At 47.6% G+C, this 26,349-nt stretch overlaps 1 protein-coding gene across 1 annotated transcript in view; it reads right to left on the minus strand.

Annotated features, from left to right (window-relative positions):
- The window catches only part of cog5 (component of oligomeric golgi complex 5), a 125,775-nt gene that overhangs the window by 58,186 nt on the left and 41,240 nt on the right, over positions 1-26,349 (minus strand). The window contains exon 7 of the mRNA XM_035425284.1: positions 22,899-23,029. Coding sequence (XP_035281175.1) covers positions 22,899-23,029 — 131 coding nt within the window. The remainder of the gene's footprint in view (positions 1-22,898; positions 23,030-26,349) is intronic.

Below are 26,349 nucleotides of genomic sequence, written 5' to 3' on the forward strand. Positions count from 1 at the left end.
CGGAACCCTGCCTCGCTCACGTCAAGGTAATGTTGCACTTTGTAACCAGAATTAGCACTTTGTTCTAACAGGTGTCCAACGATCTGTTCCTTTACCGGCAGGAGCAAAATGCAGTTAAAAGGCTTGGCTGGCCTCCTGCCCGTAAGACGAGAACACGGGGGAGAACGAAGACCTTCAGGGGAGGTCAACCGCCGCCAAAATACTCAGTAAAAAGTGAATGCAAATCAGATTAGCCGACACATAGCTGCATATGATAATTCAATATTTCAAACCTGAACTTGACATTTTTTTCCCTTTTTATCTTTCAGAAAAAAGGTGCGGATGTCGTCCTCTTGGGTGCATTGCTATTATCGCTGGGACTTCAGAGGCAGGTCTCAATGCCAGCACATCTCACTGCAGGTTACAGCTCTCTGCAGGTCATTTCAGTGCAAAACTCACATACTGTGTTTATCACACTACGTGTATCAGGTGTGCTCCTCATACAGTAGATAGGCCTATATTGCATGCTTCTCACGCTGTTGGTATGCCAGGTGTGTTTATCACACTGTAGGTATATTGTGTTTGTCTCATACAGTTGGTATATCAGGGTTTTTTTTCACACACTGTTGGTATACCAGGTATTTTGCTCACTTCAGAAATGACAAAATGCCTGCACGGTCTCTCACTGGAGGTTAAATCAATTTTAGGGTATCTCAGGTGACTCAGCTGCAATGGTGGAACAGTGTACTGCAGAATCTTTCAGACACTGAGCAACTCTGTATTCAGCCAGTGTAAGCTCTCAGCCAGCTCACCAACTCCTGAGCCATTCTGCAGAGATTCAGAACTAGTGAAACATAAGTGATTCACATCTGAGAACACAGAGCTTCTGCAACATCAAAATCCAACCCGCAATGGGCATCATTACACCGAGTACTCCTAGTCCATGTGTACAGTATGCTGACAATCTTTGGTAAGCAAAAGGGTTTTTTTTTGTTCTTATAAGATTTACAAGAGTTCCTCGTGGGTCATGGGGAGACAGAGGCTAAATGTAAATGCTACCATTAAGCAAAACATAATTATGTTTTTGAAAGAATGACCTGTATAATTCATCAGGAGAAGAAAGAAGGGTCAGGCTTTAGCCAACATATAATCTGCTGCGTGGGCAGCCAGCAAAATGTCACTACCACCCTTTTGCATGAACAATGACCACAATCCTCAAGGGTGGTCAAACAAGGCCAATCACGCACAGCCATATTCTTTTCATCATGTGAAAACCTTCCATAATGACGGTGCAAACAATCAATCACGTGACCACGCTCGTTGTGGCAATCCATACCACATGACAACTCTTCTTTAGGGATGTCTGGGCCCCTATTAGGAACATCTGCTTTTATGGTTTCTTTACTTTTTTTGACACATTTGTGATATACATTAAAATATTTTTCAAAGTTTAATTCCACGGCAATCCTACCACCTGTTTTCAATCAGAAAGAAGAGCCTTGGAAATGTGCAAAAAATTACACCTGCTGTAGAGGTGAGGAATTCCAGGATTCATGAGTGTTACACATTTCTGCATGACTGAAGCCTAGGGGGGGGCGGGAGATACAGTTGTACACCACTGCACCTACGGCACAGGTGATCCTACAGCGGGGTGTCATTCTTCTTCAGGAGACCAACACACGCAATTCACAATGACACCAACGTCAACGAGCAGCAAACAGACGGTAAACTTTCACTTGAAACTGGAATTCCAAAGGGAGCCTCTGATCAGCTCGGATCAGAGGTGCTTGGCTGGTCTCTGGCAGGCCTCGCATCTCAAACAGTCACAAGCCCATGAAGACCGGCTGCACTGACAAAGTGAATACTGCAGAACAGGGTGAGGTGCTGAAACTCTCCCAGACAGTGTGCTCTGACACAAACAAAATGGCTGCCCTAACACACTGTGCTAAATCATTTCTCTCTGCCTGCTCTAATTATGCACACTGTTCTAAATGCCTGTTCCAACACCCACACTGTTCAAAATGCCTGCTCTAACACACACTGTTCTAAATGGCAGCTCTAGCACACTGTGCTAAATAAATGCTCTAGCACACACACACACACACACACACACACACACCCACACTGTTCAAACTGCCTGCTCTAACACACACTAAATGACAGCTCTAGCACACTGTGCTAAATAAAAGCTCCAGCACACACACACACACACACACACACTGTTCTAAATGACAGCTCTATGCTGCTGGCTGCAGGCTTGTGTGTGTGCCGGCACTGAGGTGTGGAGAAAGTGGGTCTGTTTCATCGCTGGGTCTATTTCCTCCATATCTACCTGTCTGTTATGCAATCATAGTCATCATGACAGATAAATCTGCAAAGAAGGCAAAAAAAAAAAAAAATCAGTGTGATCTGGACGTGACGAGTGCATTTAAAGCTGCTCCGCGCGTTCATAGGACGACACACCGAGGAAGGCACACACACGTGTCCGCGAACACGCAAACGCTCACACACAAGCACGTTCACGCAGGAACACACGCACGTGCAAACACTCATCCATATGAGAGCAGTGTCTTAGCAGTTAGCGTCTTCACTGGCTCTCTATCCCCACGGTAGGGGAAATAGGTACCTCCATGATGTCAGTCACACAGTAGGCTACAGGGGCTATAGCACAGACGAGCGCTAACTCTCAGAGACCCTAAGAGACCGACGAAGCTACAGAGTAACAGCGATGGCGCCAGACCCCAGGATAGAGACCCCAGGCAGACCCCAGTCAGCAGACAGCTCAGATCCCTCCTCCACAGTCAGCTGCATAACTGTGCCCATCAACAGGAACCCAAAAATTTTAATGGCCACCGGACCTTTTTCACCCAGACGAGACAAGAAATTGAGGGCGGAGCCCAGAGCTGGGTAGCAGGTATTTAGGAGATGATTGGATGAAGATTGGAAAAGGGTGGGTGAACATGTCTGGAGGATGGACGTTCGTCCACCCAATGAGAAGAGAGAAATATGGTTATCTAACACAACAAAAGAGGATAAGAGAGTGAAAGTGGTAACATGGGAGAAGAGAATTAGGCCAGCAGCCTGTATAGGATTTGATTACAATACACACTACGATGCGGCTTGTCTTGGAGAATTATAATTATGGTAAGTATAACGCTAAATAATTAAAGAAGTACTGTACTAAAAATAAGGTTGCATTAAAATGGCGGAGGTGTTAAAAAAACATCGAGCCGTGCTAAGTGAGGAAGCGGTAGCGACAGCTTCGTTGTTTGATCCGCTGTCGATCACACGGAGAAAGCAGGGCCGGATATTTGTCAAACAAACCGACAGCCGATAAGAAATGGAGTGAAACCTTTTTTTTTTTCCCCCACCCCATCACGCGGCGCATCTTTCAGAATAACACGAACCACATTTATTACCGCCAGCCTTCCTGTCTGAGCTTCCCCGTCAATCAGCGAGCGCCGCGGACGGATCGAATGTTTGCGCTGCCCGGAACGTTTCGAGCGCGGGTGACAGGCTGACACCGCGCAGTCGATCTGACAGGCCAAGGACCCGTCCCCGCGCGGAGTTCTGGGACGCCGCGAGAGTAGCGATTTTTAGACGCTTCGCTCCCCGATCAAAGGGCACGACCGTGATGACTCATTTACGATGACCGCGACTGCCGCATGCGCGACCTGAGCAGGGCCCGTGGGTTGAGCCGATGGATTCTGGTCCTGGACGATACCTGCCAAGCTCGGCAGTCAGACTGAAGAAAGAAAAAAACTGTCTGGAGAGTTTGGGGTTTCTCCAAACTCAGCGAAAACTGCAGACTGAGCCCAAAACTAAAACCAGCAAGTGAGGTAAAAAAAGATAAAATAAAACAGAATAAAACACAAGCTTTCTTACATTTACACTGCATTCATTTTATCTGGGCAGACAGCCCTATAAATTACTTTCACTGCAGCAGATATCTTCGATCAGGGGTAAGCTGACAGCACCTAAACTTGGGATTCAAACCTGCAGCTCCTGGGTCACAATCGCAGTTCCTTAGGCACTACATCACACGGCCTCCCCATAATGCAAACATGATACTTAGCTAGCAAAAGCCCGTGAAGTCTTCTCTCTGATTTATCCTCTGCTCTACGGAAGCAGGAAAAAAACACACAAGGATTTCTGAGAGGACAAACGGCCCTTAAATCACAAAAAGCACTACGCTCAAGTGCATGACGTATTTCAAAGAGTCTTCAAAAGAATTCAGAAGACCTGCGTCCATAATAAGTATTCCCCCAGCCCCCCATTAACAATCAGAGCGTGAAGTGGACCAAGTCTTAAACAAACAGAAGCGTCAAGGAGGCGGCGAATTAGATAACGCGCCACCGACACATCCCGAATCGCCCCTTTTCTGCCACTTAATACGGATCCCCAGCAGCAGAACGTTAATTAAGTTTTTAACAAAAGTGGGGAAGGGCGAAATCTCCGGTTGAGCTCCGGTTGTTTTATCGGGAAAGCCAATTTCATGGCTAATGGGTTCATTATTGTGGACACGCATGAAGGGGTCCCTCTGATAAAGTTCTCCCCCGGCAGTTAGGGGTCCCTCAGTGCCTGTGAGGTACTGTACAGCCCAGCCCGAGGAACGCACTCTCTCTCTCACGGTCTGCACAGAAGCCCTGAGCCTATTTTACATAAGAAAGCACAGGCATGCCAGCTAGTTTTATGTACTAAAGTATTTTATGAATATAGCTATACACAGGCTCAAAAAGCAGCGGGGATAACATGAACCTTCAGAATCCAACTTGCCAGTACAGCATCTCCCCACATCTGGGACTGAACCTGTAACCTTCTGGCGAAACCCTGCCTCCTTAACTACCACCCCACTTTGCTACCACGACTAAATTGGACCATTACTTTCCATGAGAAATACTGGTGGAGGCATTTGTACAGAAGTAGTAGACCTAAATGGGTCAATTCATGGAATTCAATTCATTCATCTTTACTATGCAGAAACTGTAGAAAGCCATGTTTTTTCCTCCTCACTTCAAAACACTCCTGCGGGGTACAAAAAAAAAGCAATTTACACATCTTGACAAACAGACCCATACGCTACACGAGGAACATCAAAACACATCACATAGCGAAAACAATATCCATCTCTTAAAAACACCATGGGCCAGGCGCCAAATGCACGCTTGTTCTCTCTCTGAACCTGGCTCTCAAACTTCCACTGCCAAAATGGGAAGGGCGTTGGAATACACAGAACTTATTCCTCACATTAAGGCAGAAGATTTATATTGTGTAAAAGGATCAGCATCGTCATCCCTCCAGGATAAATGTGCGGAAAACCAGAATAAATTTGAACTCCAAAGCGGCACGGCACTTCCCCATGACAGATGTTTATCCTCAAACAGAGGTGCCTTCAGGAACACAAGAGCTTATTACTGGTAGCCATGGCAGCAGATAATTGTAGTTCTCTGTTGCCCTTTGCTATGGGATGTTGTTACTGACAAAATGTGAGAACAAACCTATGACATCATCAACAGTTTATCATCGCACTTACATTTTATACTGGATATTCTGTCCCTGTTACCAAACTCTCCATCATTGCAAGTCTTGAACACACCAACGTCGCCATTAGCCATACATACTAAGCTTTACCCAGACAAAAAGTATTACTTTCATGATTAAGTAACAGGAATTAAATAAAAAAATGTGTTGAACATCTTAAAGGGCAATTCACAGCCCTTAAAAAAGTATGCAAGTATTTGTGCAAATGCAGTACATGGGAAAATGATCAGAGGGGAATGATGGGACTTAATTCAACTTACGTATGCCTGGTCAGACATGCAGATCTTTGAGTTCAATGTTCAGTTCAGCTCATTATGTTAGCTTTTTTTTCATTTGTCCCGAGTTGCAGTCTGCTTCTTTAAAAACACCTCCGTGCTGGGTCCGCACTGTTCCATGAATTTATTCATTAATCCAGGTGCCTTGTTTTCCCTAACGGACCTGCACATAACTGACTGATTAAAAAAAGGCCAACGGTAGAGTGAAGCATGTACCATCATACATACAATATAATGTTACTGTCAGACATGAACTGAAATATGTCCCTTGAAGAGGTGAGGCCAATGAACCTACATCACTACAGTGCAAATTACTCTGCTTCATTTTTATGAAAAAAATCACAATTGGTGGGAGTACCATTGCAGCTAATTGAGACTTCTGAAATACAGGAATACCTGTGAGCATTTTGGCTGGTTAGTAATCATGACCAGAGTAGCTTTTCAGAAAAGTTAATCATGCCTGAAACTGTGCCGATGTCGCCCAACCCTAAATCACATACATCATTTACTCAGTAATTAGGCTGAGAGCAAATATGCTGTTCATATCAGAAATTCCCAGATTTGAAACTACCACTTGGCTTTTGCAAGGACCTAATCCAAAAACTGTAATGGACTCTAAAAATGGTTGACATCAAAGGAATTAAATGACAGATGTAGCCATAGCAAATATGATAACCATAACAAACAACAAAAGACTAAAATGTCAAATGCCAAAGCAATGAAAATTAATTTCTCATCTCATGAAAATAGTTTATTTCACCTTGACTCTTTAAATTTCGATTACAATTATTTGTATTACAACAGCCTTATTTATTAGCCCGCACTGGTATACACTTGCAGAGCCATTACATTACTCCCCATCTCATTTATTAGAGACTGTTTCAGTCTGCTGTAGAGCTGTGAAGCCAGATGGCGGAAGCCCTTTGAGGACAAACCCACTTGCATTCCCAATGAGTGAGCCAGATGCAACAATGACACAGGGAAATAACTTCCCTGGCAAAGCAAACATCGGGGCAGGCTCAGAAACCGGCGGCGCTGCCATCTTGACGCGATGGCCAAAGAGGGGCTGACAGAGTGCACTCGTAACTTGAGCGCTGCTTCTAACAAGGAGCCGCCATTTCCATTACCGCCAGCCCCGCTCGCCAGGCTCGCAACCTCACGGCACCGTGAGCCTGACCAGGCTGACTGCTCGAGTGAGATACCGTAAATCAGCCCCGAATTCAAGGTGTGCATGCTTTGCTAATAAATCAACGGGCAACTTCTCCTGGTGACTCACGAGCGCTTGTATGTGGGGATCCGTTTGGAGGCAGTGATGCAAGCCAAGGCAACCAAACGTTAATCCTGGCCGCACTGATTTTATCTCTCCCTCACAAATTACTAAAGCTCCGCACACTCAAATTGCTAGATCACCAATTACTAGATAACCACACACCCGTAAAAAAAATGAATTAAAGAAGATTGACTACATTTCACAGCTGTCAGAGAATGTTGGTCCAGATTCAGACCAACTAGGACCCCTTTTTCCTTAATCTCTAGTGACCTTTCACACCTGTAAGCATATATGCACAGTATTCCTCCGCAATATAAGAAATCACCAAGCTAAAAATGCTTAGATTAGTTTCTCAAAGTCGAATTGAATCTGGCTGGTTCAAAATGTAGTTCAATTATGTTTCAAATACGTGCTGCGTGGATAGGAATAGCAAATGAAGCAAATGAGGAATGTAAATTCAAAAAGACAAAAATAAGGTCGAATAAGGTCGAGCAATATCAAAAGGAAAATGGTTTGTTAAATCATTCATCAGATAATCACTTTGTCATTGCCTGTCCACACACTGCAGAAATAAGAAAACAAAATGGTTTGACACATCAGCTTTTATTTTCCTACACACGCAGTGAAAATATAAAGCGGTTTCAAGGCTGGGCAAGAAGGTGCCGTCCTGAGGTGACATGGTGCACCTCGCGCTGTGTGTTTGTGCCTTTACTGTGCGTTCGCTGTGTTTCCGCGAGGATAAAGCATGCGCTGTACGATCAGATATGATTGAATGGACCCTTTAAGCGTTCACAAAATAAAGAAGTGCGTGCCAAGGGTGACAGAAAATCAGTATATGAGTGTCATCAGTGCTATTATAAACCAAGTCACAACAGGCTTATTTGTCTATTGACCAGTTGGTAGCTGGATCAATAGAAGGCGGAATAAGGCGATCAATCGATGAATGCCGCTGACAAGAGGGAAAGGTGACCTAAGGGGATAGAGGATCACAGTGTGTGTAATTACCGCCCACACACGGTGCAAGGAGCAAGCCAGCTGGAGCGTGCGTTTCCACACAGTACTACAGGAGAGCTACCAAATCTCTCACTGATCACAGCTGCTAGATCGTGGGCTCCTGGCACATTGCTGCAGGACCTAACAGAGCAGCAGGCCGAGAAATGGCAGCTCATCATAATACCCACAGGGCCCCTGTGGACCGATGGGCCAGGCTGGATAAGGACACAGTATTAAAGCAAACATATGCTCACCAAAAAAAGCCTTACACAAGGTGCTGGGTCACAGGAACATCTTAAGAATATGAAGAAAAAAAGAATACATTTGTACACTTTCTTGATGCTTCAAAAACAAATAAAGAGGTTTTATTTCATCATGCAAGCAGTTCACATTTCGACTTCGTCAGGACTGTACGGCTAATGACACAGCACAGCCCCCAACCTGAAATGCCCGGGAGACAAAACCTGTGGCCAACGGCCTTACTGACCGAGCTCAACGATCTCACCGTTAACTCTAAAGAGCGAAAAGGAAAGAGAAACCATGAAAAATAAAAGCCAAAACTGCGTCCGAGTCTCGCTGTTTTTTTTCCCCTACGTTCCTCCGCTCGGCTGGCATTCCCCTCGCACGTTTGGCATTCGGACTCTTCCACTGCTCAGCCCTCCGCTACATTCCACCACAAGCCAGCGGTTCGTTCGCTAACACACCGGCTCTCCCCCCCTCTCAGGCTGTTCCCAGGCTGACGGAGGGGAAACGAGGTGACTAAGCCAGGATCATACGCGATCTCTCCTGGTACCGATTAACACAACCGCAATGGCACTAGCAGGTGCCGCATTGGGGTGGGGGTGGGGGGGATTCAGCCATTAAAGCCCCCCTAGGAGCTCACATTGGAGGACGGGGGTCTGCCGCTGCCTCTGCTCTGAGCAAGGGACGTAATATATAAGGGAAATAAAGAATAATGGGACACACGCCGGAAGCCATTTGTCTTCCCCGCAACCTTGGGGCCTTGAGGGACGAAGAGGTCTTTCCTCTGATGTGAAGGTTATTGTAACACGTAGCCCTCCCCGAAAGTGGGCGAATCAGGAAGCTCAAGAAGGAAAAGGGGGGGGAAAAAAAATAAAAAGAGGATAAAATCACATGAAGTGACCTTTCAAGTGACTGGTGAGGTAGAAGTCTACAACCGAGCACCTTTCAAGGTAATGGGGAGGGCGGCGAAAGAAAAATGCCAACAAGTCCATGAAAATTCAAGGACTGCTCTGCTCGGATGTCGTTTTCAATAGACCTAAAGCCACTGGCAAGGCCGGGCCAATCCAACCCCTGGCTTCAGACAAACCAGCTGAAGGTTCAAGTCAGCACTTTGTACACCTGAAGCAGTAACAAGCAGAAGCGAGTTTCCCGCCGTTTCACGTCAAATGTAATCCGTTTGTTAGACGTCCCGGCATCAGACCGATAAGAAGTCTTCGAGAAAACCGCGCCATCGAAGAAGTCCCATGTGGGGGTGGGAAAAGACAGAAAGACAGGAGAGAGGAATTCATCTCCTCAGCGCGCGGCACTGCGTGGGTCGCTGGGAGGGCCTGATAGTGCCGTGTCTCCGCTTGTAGTTGGGACAGCCCTGTAAGAAAGGCGACGCTCTTGTGCTTACTGTTCCGCCAAAATACACAAGCAACGCCAATGCATCCCCTCCAGATGGAACATCTGCGCTTGTGTGCGGTGCATTCTCTCTCCTCTCTTCACCACCAAAAGCGACGGGAGAGGAGGAGGAGGAGGAAGAGGAAGAGGAGGACATTTCTTTTGCGAGAAAAATGGGAAAAAGGCCGGCCTCAGCTGCGGAGGGGCAGACCGGATTGAGTTTTTCCATTCGCAGGTGGCTTCTGTGACGGCTCTCACTGACCAGGCGCCGCCTGGCTGAATACCAATGGGGCCCCGATGTTCCAGGCACCCAAAACATCATCAGGAAATTCCGGCGGGTTCCGCGCGCTGACACTGATGGGAGGGGTGGAACTCCGTGTGACTGAGAATGAGATTTCAAAAGAGGCTTCCGTTCCATTCTTCTGCTGAAAGATTCTAAAAGGTTTTCTTCCCTTTTTTTCTTTCTTTTTTTTTTTAAAAGACAGGGCATTTTCAGGTGAAGCAGATTAAAGAATAGCTTTCACAAGGTTCCGCCCCCTGTAATTTCGAGCCCTTCCACACAAGCTGATGGCATTATTCGCTTTTAGAGATTCAGCAGAAAAGACTCTGACCTAACAGAACCTCGTGATTGCAAAAGCTGCAGCCGAAGACCTGCGCCGTACTTAATACCTGTGTAATCCCCGATCCAGGTGCCCAGCGCGTCGCTTTTTAGGTGCTAGAGAAAAATCCAATTTCACCTTTGCTCTGCTCCGGCATAAATATGCTGATTCCTGCCACACAAGGCAGGCCGCTCAATTAAATCTATGTTTATGCACGATTTGGAGCAACATTAAATTAGCTTTTCCTTATTTGTTAGGCATTAGCTTGCAACAAAAAAAAAAAAAAAAGCAAACCTGCTGGTTCATTTTAAACCCAACAGGGGGGGAAAAGAGCAGGGGATGACAACAGCCTTTCACTTTCCTTTTCTCATTCCCTCTCGCCCTCCCCCTCTCTCCGTATCTCACTCCACTCCTTTCCTCCTCATGCAAGCCTTTCTGAGCTCACACACGATCACACACACACGCACACACATTATAGTGTGATGATGACGGTCCGGGCTCCAAGGACGAAGACCCATCTGCTCCTGTACCATTTTGTAAAAAGAATGTAGAGCCCCCCCCCCCTTCCCCCGGCCCCTCCAATCCATTTGGCCTGGCCCAGTTTCTCCAGCACCTATTGATTTCACAGTCAAGAGGAGGCAACCGGAGCCCTAGTGGCCGAGCCGGCGCGCGCGCTGGAGACGCACCCCGTCGCCGTGGCAGCAGACTTCTCCGGGGTCCCTGTCTGCACGCCGTGTTCCAGCGGGGTCCGGGTTCAACCCCGGCGCGGGGGCTCCCAATACCCCCCCCCACGCCCCCCCGGGGGCCGCCCAGGGCCCCGTCGCGCTTAACCGCGTCTGACAGGAGCGCGCCGTTCGCCCCGGCCAATTAAGCAGAGGAGCTCGGAGCGAACCGGCAAAACCAGCGTAACCACGGCGGCGCGAGCAGGACGCGCTCTTCAGCACAGCGGAGCGGAGCGCCGCGCCACGGAGTCTGCGCTCCTTTCTGGAAAATTGCGATCGCGTCTATAAATAGGTTCCCCCGCGCAGTCGGGAGACAATTATCCATGAATAATAATCACTCTCGCAGAGAGAGACAGGTCGCAACTTAGACCGCGGCATCCGTCGTCTATCTCGTTTACGGGGGCTTGGCGTCGGGGCGGAGGTACAGGCGGTGAATACAGAGCAGTGGGGGGAAACGGGGGGAGGCGCGATATCAGCTGAAAACCGAAAGGCGAATTATCGCACTCGACAGTTAGCGTGCGGCTAAACCCCCATCGTTACATTCGCACGCGCCCTCGCTCAGCCAAACCGCATCTCCCTCCTCGAATTCGTCTCAATCCCCAACTGCCACTCGTCCAGCCCCGCTGCTATTCGACCGCCGATATCTACCTTAGCGACCGTCGCCCGGACGAGTCCCCCCCCCCCCGCCCCGCCCTCCCCTTTGCGAACGTGCGCGCTCGCCCTGACCCGGGCGCAGTCGTCGTTCCTCCATTAGCGACCCGAGAGCGGTGACTCACTTCATTAAAGGGGGGGGGGGGGGGGAAACGAATGCTTTCCTGACTGGCTTATGCAAGAGCGCGGTTACTCATCGGGCGAAACGCGCTGCGTCGGGGCGCCACAGGACCGTGTGACTCAGATTAGCATCGGACACGTGCCTCGGCTCCCCCTGCTCCGCTCCGGGCGGGGCTTCTCGTTTCTGGGAACGGGAGCGCCCCGGCAAAGCAAGGTCATAAAATATTGAGACTTTCTAGGCAAGGTGGTAGCCACCGGGAAAAAAAAAATGTACAGGAAAATAAGACCTCTTCTGCAACGGGAGCCATTTTAGACACACATTTTTAAAAAGCAGGATGAAAACGGGACTAATTTAGGTTTATGAACATCAATTTTGACCTACTTCATTACAAAAGGGCTAATGTATCAAATGACCTCATCCTGAATTACACAGAGAAAACAATATTAATACATGACATGAGTAGTCTGAATGCTATTTCAGGAACTGGCTGTGGTTATACGATCCACACAATTACACACCCAATGACAAGAGTTTAATATCTATGAAAAAAACGGTCACAACATAATCCCTATAATAAAGATTGCAATAGTTTTTTGAGGGGGTTCTCCAGCTGAAGAGACTTCCTGTGTCTAGTTTCTAATGTAATGACAGAATACAGATCCTTGTTCACAGCAACATAACTGGTACTGATTGACGTTGTTGATTTTTCCATAACAGAGAGCAGGGAAGGTTGTTCATTGTGCTTTGACAATGTGTGGGAGAGCTAAATAAAGATGTGCTGTTGTTTTATAAATGACATTAGAGCTCCAGGGTACAGGGCCTTGCGTTCTCACCACAACCGGAACGCAGGTTGATGATGTCATAAGAAACGCAGAGCCGAACCAGTCCAGTCTTTTCATTTCACAACAACAGATGTGAGAGCCTCTATTGCCACCTTACAGCAAGCAGTGCAGAATTCTGGGCGATATTTCAGAGCGAGAGAAGGCCGCTACGCGGTGAGAAATGCAGCGCCGCGCTCGGGGAGAAAAACATGGAGCCGCAGCTTTAATATTATGTCACCGGCGAACAAAACGAGGAGGACAGGCGGACAGAAGCGGTGTTCTGCGGAACGCTACGCATGAGGGAGGACGACATCAAACATCACTCACGACAGGGAAACACAAATGTGGGAGGCTGCCAAGCGACGCCTCTTCCCAGAGCGTCTTACACACACGGCTCACGCTGTAAATGTTACGCACTTACAATGCTGGATATTTACAGAAGAAATTCAGACTAGGTATCCTTCAGAACACCACACATCAACAGCTTACCACCTGCAACAGGGCCGGAATCTGAAACCTCCTGGTTAGGCTATACAGTGCTACACATATCCGAATAAAGGGAATGGTGGCAAATCTCAAAATTAACCCCAATCGAGCTGGACTAAACGCGGAACCAATAACCAAGCGAGAAAGAGCGGAGACCCTAGAGCTCAGGGTGTAGGAGGCTTTCACACAGAAGCTTCCACCATTAATCCCACGTCATATGGCTTCATTAGTGCCGTGCGACTGCCAGCGCTTTTAATTTTGTTCCCCGCACGCCTTCTGCACCGGTGCACCCTGGGTAAAACGTTCTCAGGGTGGAGCCGAAGCGACCGGATTAGTGGATTAACCGCAGAGATTGCGCTGTCGGATCATCCGGCGTGAGGGTAAAGGATCCCGCACCGCTACAGGAACCAGTTTGGCAATTAAAGCATTCAAAATGTCCCACTCCCACATGGCGCCAAATTAAATCAACAGTCACTGGGGATAAAACGATTGTTGCGGAGAAAAGCCATTCTAAGATCTTTATTGCTCTCTGTAACAGTTATTAGAATGCAATACTTACTGCACTGTAAGTACACAACTGAATTTTTGAGTCACAATATTATTATTTTACAGGGGGAAGGACCTGTGAAATACTATAATATTATCAGCGTTGTTAGGATCGCTTATTCCTTGTACAGTTACAGTAAGTACGCCATAATGTTCTTTCAAACCTTATAGGACTGTGATGAGTACAAACTGTATTTCAAAGGGTTCATCGTATTTGCTAAATATCTTTAAAAAAAAGAGTACTTAAGAAAAAAGAAATAACATAATTTTAATCAATTAGAGGAAGACTGGGGAACAAACAGCTGACCCCGGATCCACCCAATACACAGCGACGCCCTTCACAAATGAGCCAAAGTCAAAATGGTTAACTGTGATCTTCCACAAGTGGAGTAGTGCTTTGCTGTTCAGGACATCCGTCTGAAACCGCAGCACTCCACGGGCAGCTCGGCTGAACAGAACTCACTGCCATTCACGCAGAGGCCGAGCTGACACACACAGTCAAATCACATCGAATGTTACGTGGAAGCAGCAACGCGATTTGAAGCGCATCACATAATCGTACACGTTTGCCAGTGTGCGTTACAGTCCGATTTCTGGAGCACGCAACACGTGTTCCGTCATGCGGAAGACACAGAATCCCTGGCAGGAACACTTCGCTCGTTTCATTTTCAACACGGAACGTCAGGAAAAAAGAAAAAAAAACTCCCACCGAGATGAGAAAAAAAGGAAAGAAAAAAAAACAGGAAAAAATGAGCCCTTTGTAGGAATGATGTCAGCGGCTCTCTAAGCCTGTCTTAGCACAGAGCGTGGCAGACCTCATACACCCACGCACATGAACACACGCTCACACACACACCCCCACACCCCCACACACACCCACACACACACCCACACACACGCACACACACACGCGCACACACACGCGCACACACCCACACATAGACACCCACACACACCCCCACACACACACCCACACCCACACACACACACGCACGCGCACACACGCACACACACACATGTACGAGCACACCAGGGAAAGCGAGCGGACGTTTCCTGAGATTTTCGGCGGTGGGGGGCGGAGTCACGTGGAGCGCGGGACACCTCTCTGGGCTCCACTGCTACGCGGGTCCCAGACGGCTCGGAAGCGGCTCAGAAGCGGGCGCCACGTCCTTATTAGATCTCCTCCGTGGGGGGGTGGGGGGGGTGGCGGGGGGAATCTCAGAGAGGCTAACGCTGAGCTCGTGAGCCGTCTCCCCTGCCATCCTTCACCATGATAAATCCATACGTGCTACATTGGGAAATTTTGCAGGGTTGAATTTACAACCCCCCCCCCCCCCCAAACCTATGGCTGTGAACCACGGCACAGCACTCCTGAGCTCACCACAGATCTGGGTCAGGATGGTGGCAGCCGAGCCCTAAGAGCTCAGTCTGCTCTCTTATCAGTGTGATGAGAAGGAAGAGATCCTTCCTCGCTGGATTAAAATGCATTAGAAGCTCACGCACTACACAAATTTGATGGGGCCAACCATCATTCGGACTTACAAAGGTCTTGGTCAAGTATAGATATCACATAAAACAAAAATAAAACAGCGCTATAGGTCATCACAAGAGAAGAATGAGCCTTCTCAAAATGAGGCTAGAAACAGGGTGAATATGCCCGGTGACAGTAAAAATGGACTATTGCAATACCATAGTAACAGCCATATACTGACACTATAAGAATGTGACTATCCTTATCACGTTTAGGTTATATAGCCTCTAAAAAACACACAATTTTCATTTGTCTGAAAGTATATGTCATGACATGAAGATATAAATGTGAAAGTAATTCATATGATCATTTACCATTGTCTTGTCATATACATTTCATATCAGGACATGAATATGGGGACACGGCAGGTGATGGTTCAGAACCAAAAGACAAAAAGGAGAAGCAACAAAAGAGTAAGAAATATGATGTAATCATAACACGGGGCGACTTTTATGTCAAAATTCTTCATTGGGGCCATGAGGTGCCATAACAAAATGAAAATGCTTCCTGCACTAAAAGGAACTTTGTGATTGTCCCCATTTATATCGCCGTATAAGCATTCAGACATTGTCAGTGTATGAGACTACGACATCTCTATTGTACCATGTCTGTGTAAAAGTCCATATTTCTGTATTATTTCAGTAGAGTGTTGATGTAAGAGTGTTGATGTTAGCCCAGAATGTAGCAGGCAATTGTTCTGTATATCTCCCTGTGTAAGAGCCTTGACTGCACCTATAACTTCACTGTTCAGCAGGCCAAAATATTTCAGAGTCTATGACATCCAAGTCGATTGTAAGTTTATAATAGGTCTATAATAAGTCCATGATGTCCAAGAGCCCAGAATGTGGCTATGTTAGGAGTGTTGCTTGGCTCCATATTAAAGGTCATGTTATCTCTGAATACGGTACAACATGTACAACATGTAATGATGATCACAGTGTATCCAAGTACAATATCCTAAAGCCCCACGCATCCTGTATGAAAGGGTAGCTCCATGCAAGAATCCTTAGTGGATCTGGAAAGGGTCCTTAGTAGATCTGGGAAGGGTCCTTAGTGGATCTGGAAAGGGTCCTTAGTGGATCTGGAAAGGGTCCTTAGTGGATCTGGAAAAAGTCCTTAGTGGATCTGGGAAGGGTCCTTAGTGGGTCTGGAAAGAGTATTTAGTGGATCTGGGAAGGGTCCTTAGTGGATCTGGAAAGAGTGTTTAGTGGACATGGAAAGAGTGTTTAGTGGATCTGGAAAGAGTGTTTAGTGGACATGGAAAGGGTCCTTAGTGGGTCTGGAAAGAGTGTTTAGTGGACATGGAAAGGGTCCTTAGTGGGTCTGGGAAGGGTCCTTAGTGGGTCTGGAAAGGGTACTTCAGCCCAGCCATTGTATGGCGTCTAGCTTGTCACGCCTTTTTCAACGTCCTCTGTGGCTGGCAAGGCAAGGGCGTCGCCATGGCAATCAGACCCCCCGTTTCCCTCCTAGCCCCCAAGAAAACTGATTTCCCCCGAGGTACTCCAGCAAGAGCGTCGGCTGCGTCGCCTCGAACCCTCTCGCTACGCAGCTCACTTTAGCGGCCAATACAAATGTATGAGGCCGGAATGAATTAAAAAGACGAAAGAAGATGGAGAAATTAAAGATTTAGATGACTCATCTCTCTCACGGTCCGAGCGTTTTGTGGTGCCATTCGCGTGGACAGGAAGGGGTTCCGCATCAGTAGGTCAGCATCACCCCCTTCCTGAGAGAGTCTGAGGAGACGCACAATCAACACAACAGCGCGATGATGTCCTGACATTTGAGCAATGTCACTGCACTGGGAAAGTTCAACTTTAGCAGGGATTCTATGAGGCGAGTTTCCCCGACTCAGAGTTTGAGAATCACTGAGTATACGCAAAGGACTCCAACGAGGGATCTCTCAAAATGGAATATTTCTTATACAAAAAAAGTTCCTAATACAGATATAGCCCATGTATAATTTAGTGTACTTTCTCCACATGGGTGATATGAGTGTTTGACAAATTGTTCAATAATCATTTTAAAAATGTGTTTTGTGTTTACTGTTTTCCTTTTCTAATATTACATTTTGTCTAAAGATCTGAAATCATTCAGAGTGCCATATATGCAATAATCAGAAAGGGGAAAAATACTTTTTCCACAGCCCTGTATGCAATATTGTGATTATTGTTATTTAACACATACTTGTACTGTACTAAATGTCTGATACAGATAGCATATGATGTCTAGTTTCTTCACTGCAGTCAGTAGGTTGTGTTGGTGTATAGGGTACCATATCCCCCTGCCAGCCAGTCAGTTTAGAAGGTATTGAGATGAAAAAGACTGTAATCTTGGGAAGGGCGGTGGTGCAAGTGCACTGAAACAAGACATAAAATTTTTGATCACAGTAAAAAATAAACTATTCCACACATTTGAAACTGTACTCAGAAAACAAGGTCCCTTGTGAGAGGCAAACCAGTGAATGTCATATAAAATGAATTCCCGCACGTTATTAGCAATAGCAAATTTCACATTTACTGCTGCGACTGATGTTCAGTCATAAACCAAACAGCCAGCAGCTGAACCACCTTTCTCAGATGAAATGCTGAAGCCAAGCAGGATTGGGCTCGGTTAGTGGAGGGGAAGGAGGTGTCCTGGGAGACGGACCAATAGGGGGCACTATTCTGCGGAAGGTGCCATCCTTCAGATGAGACACGCCAAGGTTCAGACTCACTGTGGTCATTAAAGATCTCAGGGCACTTCTAGAAAAAGTAGGAGCGTTAACCCCGGTGTCCAGGTCGAATTTCCACAAAACTGGTCCTCTACATTCAGCAGCCAAATCACTCGCCCACCTTTCTTACCCCATTTGATTCCCCGTGTCCTCACCACAAAAAGTTCTCAGCTGGCCTAACTAGACGAAGGTTACATTAAACTTCTCAGAGTGTCGCAGAACGAACAAGACCACATGCTGTTTTAATAAGCGCAAGGACCTTCGGATCAAAACAAAACAAAGATAGCTGCGGAACAATATATATAAAAAAAAAACATCATGCGCTTGTCACACAACTAGCGCATTGCCATTTATAAATTTACTAAGTACGGGAACGTTGTGGGAGTTCATCATATATGCCACTTATAAACGGTTGCCACGCGAGTCACTCGATACGTGTCGCATACAGGCCCCTCAAGTAAACAAAACCCGAAATAAATGTCGGGCTGCCGCGGCACGTGGGGCTGAGGCAGATGGAATTTAGAATGCTGTGCAGGGGCAGTTACCGCCGCCTGGCCTTCCAGAGGAGCACGTACAGCAACGCGGACGGCCAACTGAACCGAACGCCTGAAAACCACCCTCCCTAATAGCCCCGCCCCCTTCCAAATAAATTCGGCAGGTCGACGCAATTCCCACCGACCGCCTCCGTTCCTCAGTCCAAAATGCAGCCGTGTTTCTGCAACAATAATATAAAAAGGTTTTAAAAAATAAATAAATAAATAAGAAAATAATCTTGGATGCACTGCCGGCTAAACCCACTGTGTTCCCGGAAGGGGTGGGCGTGGCACTTCACTCTTCTTCAAACTGGAGCGCTCGCTGCCTGACTCGTCGCAAGAAAACGCCACCGACCGCGTCTTGCGGTCCGCGTCACGGACGTTCGCTTTCCTGGCGCGTTTTAAAACGTGCATCTCAATAGTGAGCGCAGAGGCGCTAGATTAATCAGTCGGCCGAGGCGCGCGGGCGCGGAGATCGCTCGCTTGCTAAGAGCCGCTGCCGCCGAGCCGAGCCGAGGCGGGGGGGGGGGGGGGGGGGGGGGGGGGGGCGACCGAGGGCACACCGAAACCGACGATCAAAACGCGCACACCCACCGCCTTCCATCGCCCTCCTCAATCCCACAAACGAGGGAGGAAATCGATCATGAATATTGCATGATCGCACTTGCATATGAAAGCACAACAACACCAACTGCTGCCGGGACGGTAAACAACGGCGGCGACAACTTCGCGGCTTTGATCTTCCCGCCTGTTCCGAGAGACGGCGGTGTGGAAATGTTTCCTCCGGAAAAGCGACGGCCTCTGCTTCATAAGGCGCATTTGCATGAGCAATATTTGTTCGCCTCAGAATGAGGAACGGAGCCGGAGAGCTGAGAAAGTGGGTAATAATGGGCCAGGACAGACTGGTCCATAAAGACGGCCCACAGGCAGGGCTACCTTACTTCACGGGCAGTCTGTTAAGGCACAGCACTGAATTATTTAATGTGAATCATTGATTTTTCCGCAAAAGGAGGGCCGGAATCCTATAAAAGAAAAAAAAAAGGGGGGGGGGGAAGCTCACTGGCCTACAAGACAAAATAAGCCGGAGGGGAGGCTGGCGTCGCAGCATCAACACTTCCGAATAAAAGGCACACAAGGACAGGCTTACATTTATCATGGCCTGGCGATTGAAGCCAAGGATATATGTCTATATATAAACTGAAACAAGTATCGACTTGGCTTTCTGTGAGGCTGAGATCCATTGTGCGGATCGCAGTAATGCATCTTGGACCGCCTCCTGCCTGTTTGTCTGATCCCTAGATAATTGGGAATGAGAGTTATCAGTCTTCCAGTGTAGCAGTGCACTTTGGGTAAAAAAAAAAAGGGTATTACACATACTGACCTTATACTCTGATTATGTGTGCGCGTGTGCTCATGTGTGTGCATACTGTATCTACATGTCTGTCCTTGTAACAGACAGTTACTTGGTGGAATCTCTATAATACATTTTTTTTTTCAAGTTGGCTTCGTAAAGTGTGGTGAAAACAGCCCATGTTAAAATGGCTGCTGCATGAGAATACTGTTGCTAAGCAATCACATTAGATCTCGACGTACTTTTACTTTAAAACCAAAACATTATGATGCTGATGCCATTAATGCCAGTCTGTCTTATTTCAAGAGTGCAAATTCCATTGCTGCTCCTTCAACACTGATTGAAGCAATAAGCTGCCATTATTTCTTCACTCCGGCAGAAGTACAATAACACATTGATGTACTGTCAGAATATGCCACTGATGTCTGTTGACAGGTTGTTGACCCGCAGAGCAAAGATGTTTGAGGCATTAAGTGAATGAGAGGAGTGTAATCCATCCCTGAAATCCCTTCCACTGAGACTCTTCACTGCAGCAGCGGAACATTCTAGCAAGGCTCCCACACAAACCAGATTTATATTTAAACAAGCTTTCAACGACAATTTGAAATGAAGGTAAGGTCTATTTATATTTTTACAATAGTCTAATTCCTGTGAAATAAGGCAACTGAAGCTGGAGTTCTGAGCCACGTTACTTTCAAATGATTTGTCGCTGCACGGACAGGTTTGCGGACGTTCTTCCAGGCGAGGGCAGGCGGCAGTGTCTTTTGGTAGCGTGCTTAATGTGAAAGCTTAAAAGCTAGCCAGTTCAGCCGCAACATCAGCTAACTGACACGCTAAAGCCGGTTTATCAGGATGGAAGCATTTCACTGCATAACATAAGCGTATTATGAAAAACATGTCAACCATAATGAATGAAGTTGCCAAATAGCAAGACAAGCAGTCCTGAGGATAGGAGCAATCGATTTTTTCGACAATTTTCATGACTTCCCAAGGACATTAGGATTATATTTAGACCATTTTCAAAGGTTTTCCAGAACAGAAATATTGTTGGTGATACCCTAAGAGATGTGGAAACTCTGAATGGCTCGCCAGTGTTCTTGCACCTCTGTAAGGCAGCAGGAAGCAGCTAATGCTGAGGAAGGGGATAACTGAAAGTCTTCCAACACAGTTACTATATGCAATATGCAAGTACAGAAAACTGTCAGATAATGAAATACAGGAACAGGAAACAGACTCACAGTAAGCACAGCCTGACAGAAAATGTAACAAAAACCCCATAAAGAGAAAACAAATATCAATATGTTAGTTAAAAAAATAAACACATATATAGATGTAAATATATAAAAATGTGAAAAAAAATGAGCAAAGACTGAAAAACACGCAGGGAGAAGAGGCCCACAACAGAGCCTGCTGCAGCTGCCTGCACCGGACCCACATCACCACCATTAACACTGCATCTACAGCACACACACGCGCGTTTGTTATGGGGCTGACAGCTCAATCAGGGATGTCACGCACTCGCTGTTCCTCCCATTAGTAATGCTGTACGGGGGGATTAAGATGTCAACAGCGCACGCCGCGCTCTAATTATTGCTTTCCGTTAACGCGGCGCAAGGCCGAGGGTTCGAGCGGGTCGAGGCGGGTGGATCGGTTATGAATCTCACCTGCCTGTGCGCCTTGCCTATCAAAGCCACCACATCGAAGGGTTGCTTCATGAAGGATCATCCTGACATCAGTTCAGTACTTGGACTCTGCCTCCCTTTTGGGTTGCTACTACATTTGCTTATGCTGACAAACATGGGGGGAGGAGATGGAGGAGATGTTTCAGATACTTAGGCCAACATCTTAACCCAGGGCTGCCCAGTCCTGTTCCTGGAGATCTACCGTCCAGCAGGTTTTCACTGCAACCCTAACAAAGCACTCCGCATTCAACAGCTGGAGATCTTCTTCAGCTGCTAATTAGCGAAGTCATATGTGCCAAGTCAGATTAGGGTTGGAATGGAACCCCACAGGGCGGTGGATCTCCAGGCCCAGGTTTGGACTGCCCTGCGTTAGCCCATCCCTTATCTGAGACGTCCGATCACTGGCTCTGTTCCTCTGTTCCTCTCTTCCCAGCTCCTGCGGCTCTATGCTCCCCCCCCCCCCTTGGTCAGTGCCATGCAGTGTGACGCGGTACCTCACACACACACACACACACCACCCCCCCCCCACCCCCCCTCCCCCAGACCTCTGCGCGGTGATGGCAGGAAGTGGCGAGTCCGCCATCTGCTCGCCGTGTTCCTCGACCGAGCCCCCCGGTCCCCTGTGGAGGACTCCCCCGCGCAGAGACAAGGTGATCCGCGACGGCCATGTTCTCTCTCTCTCTCTCTCTCTCCCCCCTTATCTCTCAATTCAATTAAGCTCAGCGGTGCTGCGCTCGCAGGATAACCACAGAAGTCCTGCCAGCGTACGGCGCGGCATACAAAACACGCTACGATACTCAAAGCCGCGTTATGATATAAAAGTGCCCCTCCCTCGCTCTCTGAGCTGCTTCCCTGTGAGGTCACAGAACCCCATTAATGCAGCCAGGCCTCAGGCTTGGGTCTGGTTAGCGTCTCTCTGCGTTAAGGATAGACGCACTCAACGCTTTTTTTTTTAACGTTTAGAAAACTTCCATTCAGCTACAGACTGAGAGACTGGTGCTCTCACCTCTGATGCTCAAGCAGATCACCAGACTTTGCTGGAGTAGGAATATTCATTTGTGCACAGAATATAAAGAATTTATATTATATTACACTTCAAACAGTCATTTTTCCACACATTTAATAAAAGCAGGTGTGTGCGTATCCTAAACTACCTAGCGTAGCGGTGTGCTTCCTAACTGCACCCCGTGTGTGTGTGTGTGTGTGTTTGTGTGTGTGCGTGAATGTGTGTGGTGTACGTGTGTGTGTGTGTATGTATGTATGTGTGTGTGTGTATGTATGTGTGTGTGTGTGTGTGTGTATGTATGTATGTATGTGTGTGTGTGTATGTATGTATGTGTGTGTGCATGAGTGTGTGCACATGTACATGCGTGGGCTCAGGATGGAGCAGATATGCATGGGCTTGGTTCTCTGTGCAGTGCATTATGGGTATGGATCCAGGCGTGTGTGCAGTGCTCTTGCCTGTATCTCCATGCCCTGCTCCAGCAGGCGTTTGGCCTGGTTCTCCACCTCCAGGCGGGCCCGGCTGATGAACAGGAGGTCATTTTCGATCACCTCGATCCCGGACAGATCCACGCCCTGCGACAGGTAATCTGGAAGAGAAGAACGCACGCGTCAGACCGGGGTTTAAACCCTCCAGGCTTCCGTCCCCGGCGTCGGGACAGGGTTCTAAACCCTCCAGGCTTCCGTCCCCGCATTCGCAAACGAGATTCGACAAAACCATTCCCGGTCTGTCAACAAAAGTTAAAGAGGAATGCATCATATTTATTATGCAGACACACACACAGACAAAAAAAACCTCATGTCGGAGAGCAATGAGGGTCGCGAGCGCGGTTTGGCCGCGGGGAGAACACACGTCCCCGCCCAGGCTGGTTGAGCCGGGCACTTTATCAGCGTCTGTCCAGAATCTGATATCCACACTGAACACTGTCAATTTCCTGCATGTCAACCCTTTGCTCGTTTTTTCCCTCTATTCATTGCGCCCGCATTTCCCTATAAAATATATTTTTTTCTATTTTAGTTGAGCCGAAAGCCAATCTCTCCAGACCATCTCAGCAGGCAGGAGAAATTACAGTCGATTCGTCATGTGGAACAAAATCCAATCTATTAGCGCAGTAATATGGTGTTTCTCTGTTGGGCTCTCTCTCTCTCTCTCTGTCTCTGCAAACAGTACTAAAGCACTGCTGTGCCTGGGTCCCAGTGTTTTTACTGCTTATTACACTCCCACTTTCAAGGTGAAAACATGATTGTGTACAACTACACACACACACACACACACACGCACGCATTATGCATGTGTGCATGAGTGGGCACACACACACACACACACATAGTATGTACACATATATACATGGGCACACACACACACACACACACACACGCACGCATTATGCATGTGTGCATGAGTGGGCACACACACACACACACACATAGTATGTACACATATATACATGGGCACACACACACACACACACACACACACACACGCACACATACACACGCACACATACAGGGTCAGCATTGGGGGAAGGACACATTGGCCTTTGATGAATCTAAATTTAACGGCACACCATGGCCAAAAGATAGGGCACCAAGGGCGAAATGCAACAATAAGGAATGGTAATCACCTTATGTGAAGACCAAGCAGTAAACAGTGAAATAATAAAATCAAGAGAGAAGTTCGGTATATGATTGGTAAACAGTCAACAGAGTAAATTGCAGCCTTTGCTCATAAAACACAAAGGGTACAAAATGGGCAAGACGCCAAAAGGTAGCAGTATTATTACATCCAGACTCATTTTCATTCACACGAGGGTGCGCTTCATTCACACAGCTATAAGACACAACTTCCACTGTCATTTATATTCATTCCTGCAACAACCCGGACAGTAAATAACCAATGTTATGGTTCGCGTTAAAATAAAATAAAAAAAGTAAAATGTATTGCAAAACTGATCTCAGCGGGAACAACAAAGTAGCCCACGCTGTTCATAACACAGGAACATAAACAAGACACAGCATCAATCTCAGATTTTTTTAATGCTGGAAAAACTGAACACAAGTGCGGCACAAACCGGTTGGCATTTTTCGGTTCAATAAATGGGCATCCGGAGAGTTGCTGTCTGACATTCATTTTTTAATTAGCAGTTAATTTATCAATTTAATTAGCTTGTACCCCCCCCCACCCCACCCCCCTTTTCCTTTTGCAAGACAACACAATGTTTTATTCTTGTAATGATTACTGGCACTACTTGTTGCCTGTACGGTCACATTTACTCACTAGCTGACTGAAACGTGAAAGGCTGACATACGACTAAAACAGCCTGCCCATTGGCTGCTGATGCATTAATACCGCCTCTCCACAATGTAATTTATATCACTGCCAACGCCTGCGGAGGCATCCCAGTGGCCAGCTGAACACATCAATCAAAGTGAGGCTAAACGGTATGCGAGTCAGCCTGGCCCCCGAAGCGGGTTTTCGGATGGCGGCGGTGGGGGCCGTTTGGATTCTAATGCACTGCGGAGAGGGGGGGGGGGGGGCGCCACGGCCACAGCCTGGCTGATGGGAAGCAATCGCCAAATATTCCGCGTAGGAGACGGGCCCCGGGCCAACCGAGCGGGCCCTCGGGCCCCCTGGAGCTCGCCCAAGCCGGGCGGGGGCGGGGATCGATTTCCCCCGGGTGGGGAGGCGAGGCGCTCCAAGGGTGCCGTGAGTGTTTGGGCACGGTGTCCCGCGGGGGGACGTGACACCGACGACCCTGTGAGGACTCCTGACTCAGGAGTGGGAGAACACTGTCAACACCCTCCCTCCCACCCCCCCGCAGCACCCCCCCTCCCCCACCCCAGGCGGACCGAGGCTCAGGCGAGGGGGTGACCCACACGCCCGTCAGGCTGATTTATGCCGCGGACAGATAAATGTTTAAAGAACGGCCCGGCTCTCTCACTCCCGGGAGCCCCGATCTCCCGCTCCAGAAGGCGGAGCGTCTGATTAATGGCTCTCATTAGATCCTCGTTAGGAGGGGATCCGGGGGTGAAACGGGGCGATCGGTTGGAGGGGCTTTGCGGGGGGATCGATTCGGGGAAAGTTCCCACCAAACAACAACGGCATCAAAGCGGCAGCATCGCTGCCGTGCGCCGAGCAGGCCCAGAAAGCTCGAGAAACAAACAGAGGGGGGGAGGAGGAGACACGAACAGACAGAGTGAGAAAGTGAGAGACAAGAACTAGAGAGTGAGAGACAGAGAGAGTGTGTGTGCGAGAGATAGAGACAGAGTGTGAGAGAGATAGAGAGAGTGTGAGAGAGATAGAGAGAATGGTGGATGTTTACCCATCTGTCTTGAGGCCCCATTAATTCGGATATCTGCAGAGAGGTCCAGCGAGCAAACCCTCTCCATCAAACGAGCCAGACAACAAGGTCCAGAGCCTGGCACACTGTAAGCTCTGAATTTACTGTGCGCTTGCCCATCCACCATCACTTCCCCCCCAGTCACATGATCAGCCTGAGGGCCCAACCAGGGTCTAGATCTGACCACCTCAAACCAAGGCTTTATACTTTTACCAGTACCCAACCTGAGGCAAAACAAGGGCTTGGTTATATGGGCTTTAAGTTTTGGGAACTCTTCGAGAAATTTTTATTTGTGATTTTTTAATGTTGGGGTCTGCGGAGCACTGCAATGACTTTTTTGGGAAAAAGTTTGGAGAAAAAGCACACACATTTGCTTCACCACACTCTTCAATAAAATTTTAAAGCCTTCATCTTCCATCGATTCAACACGGTCTCTCCAGATAACACGAAGTAGAAGTAATACACACCGACTGCTGCAAAGCATCTTCAGACGCAGCTCATCAGTGTAATCATGTCTCAATAATTTGCATGTACATATCCTGAATCAATTAAATGGCATTAATCAAAAG

The sequence above is a fragment of the Anguilla anguilla genome, chromosome 7 (assembly GCF_013347855.1).
Source record: "Anguilla anguilla isolate fAngAng1 chromosome 7, fAngAng1.pri, whole genome shotgun sequence".
NCBI classification, from domain to species: domain Eukaryota; kingdom Metazoa; phylum Chordata; class Actinopteri; order Anguilliformes; family Anguillidae; genus Anguilla; species Anguilla anguilla.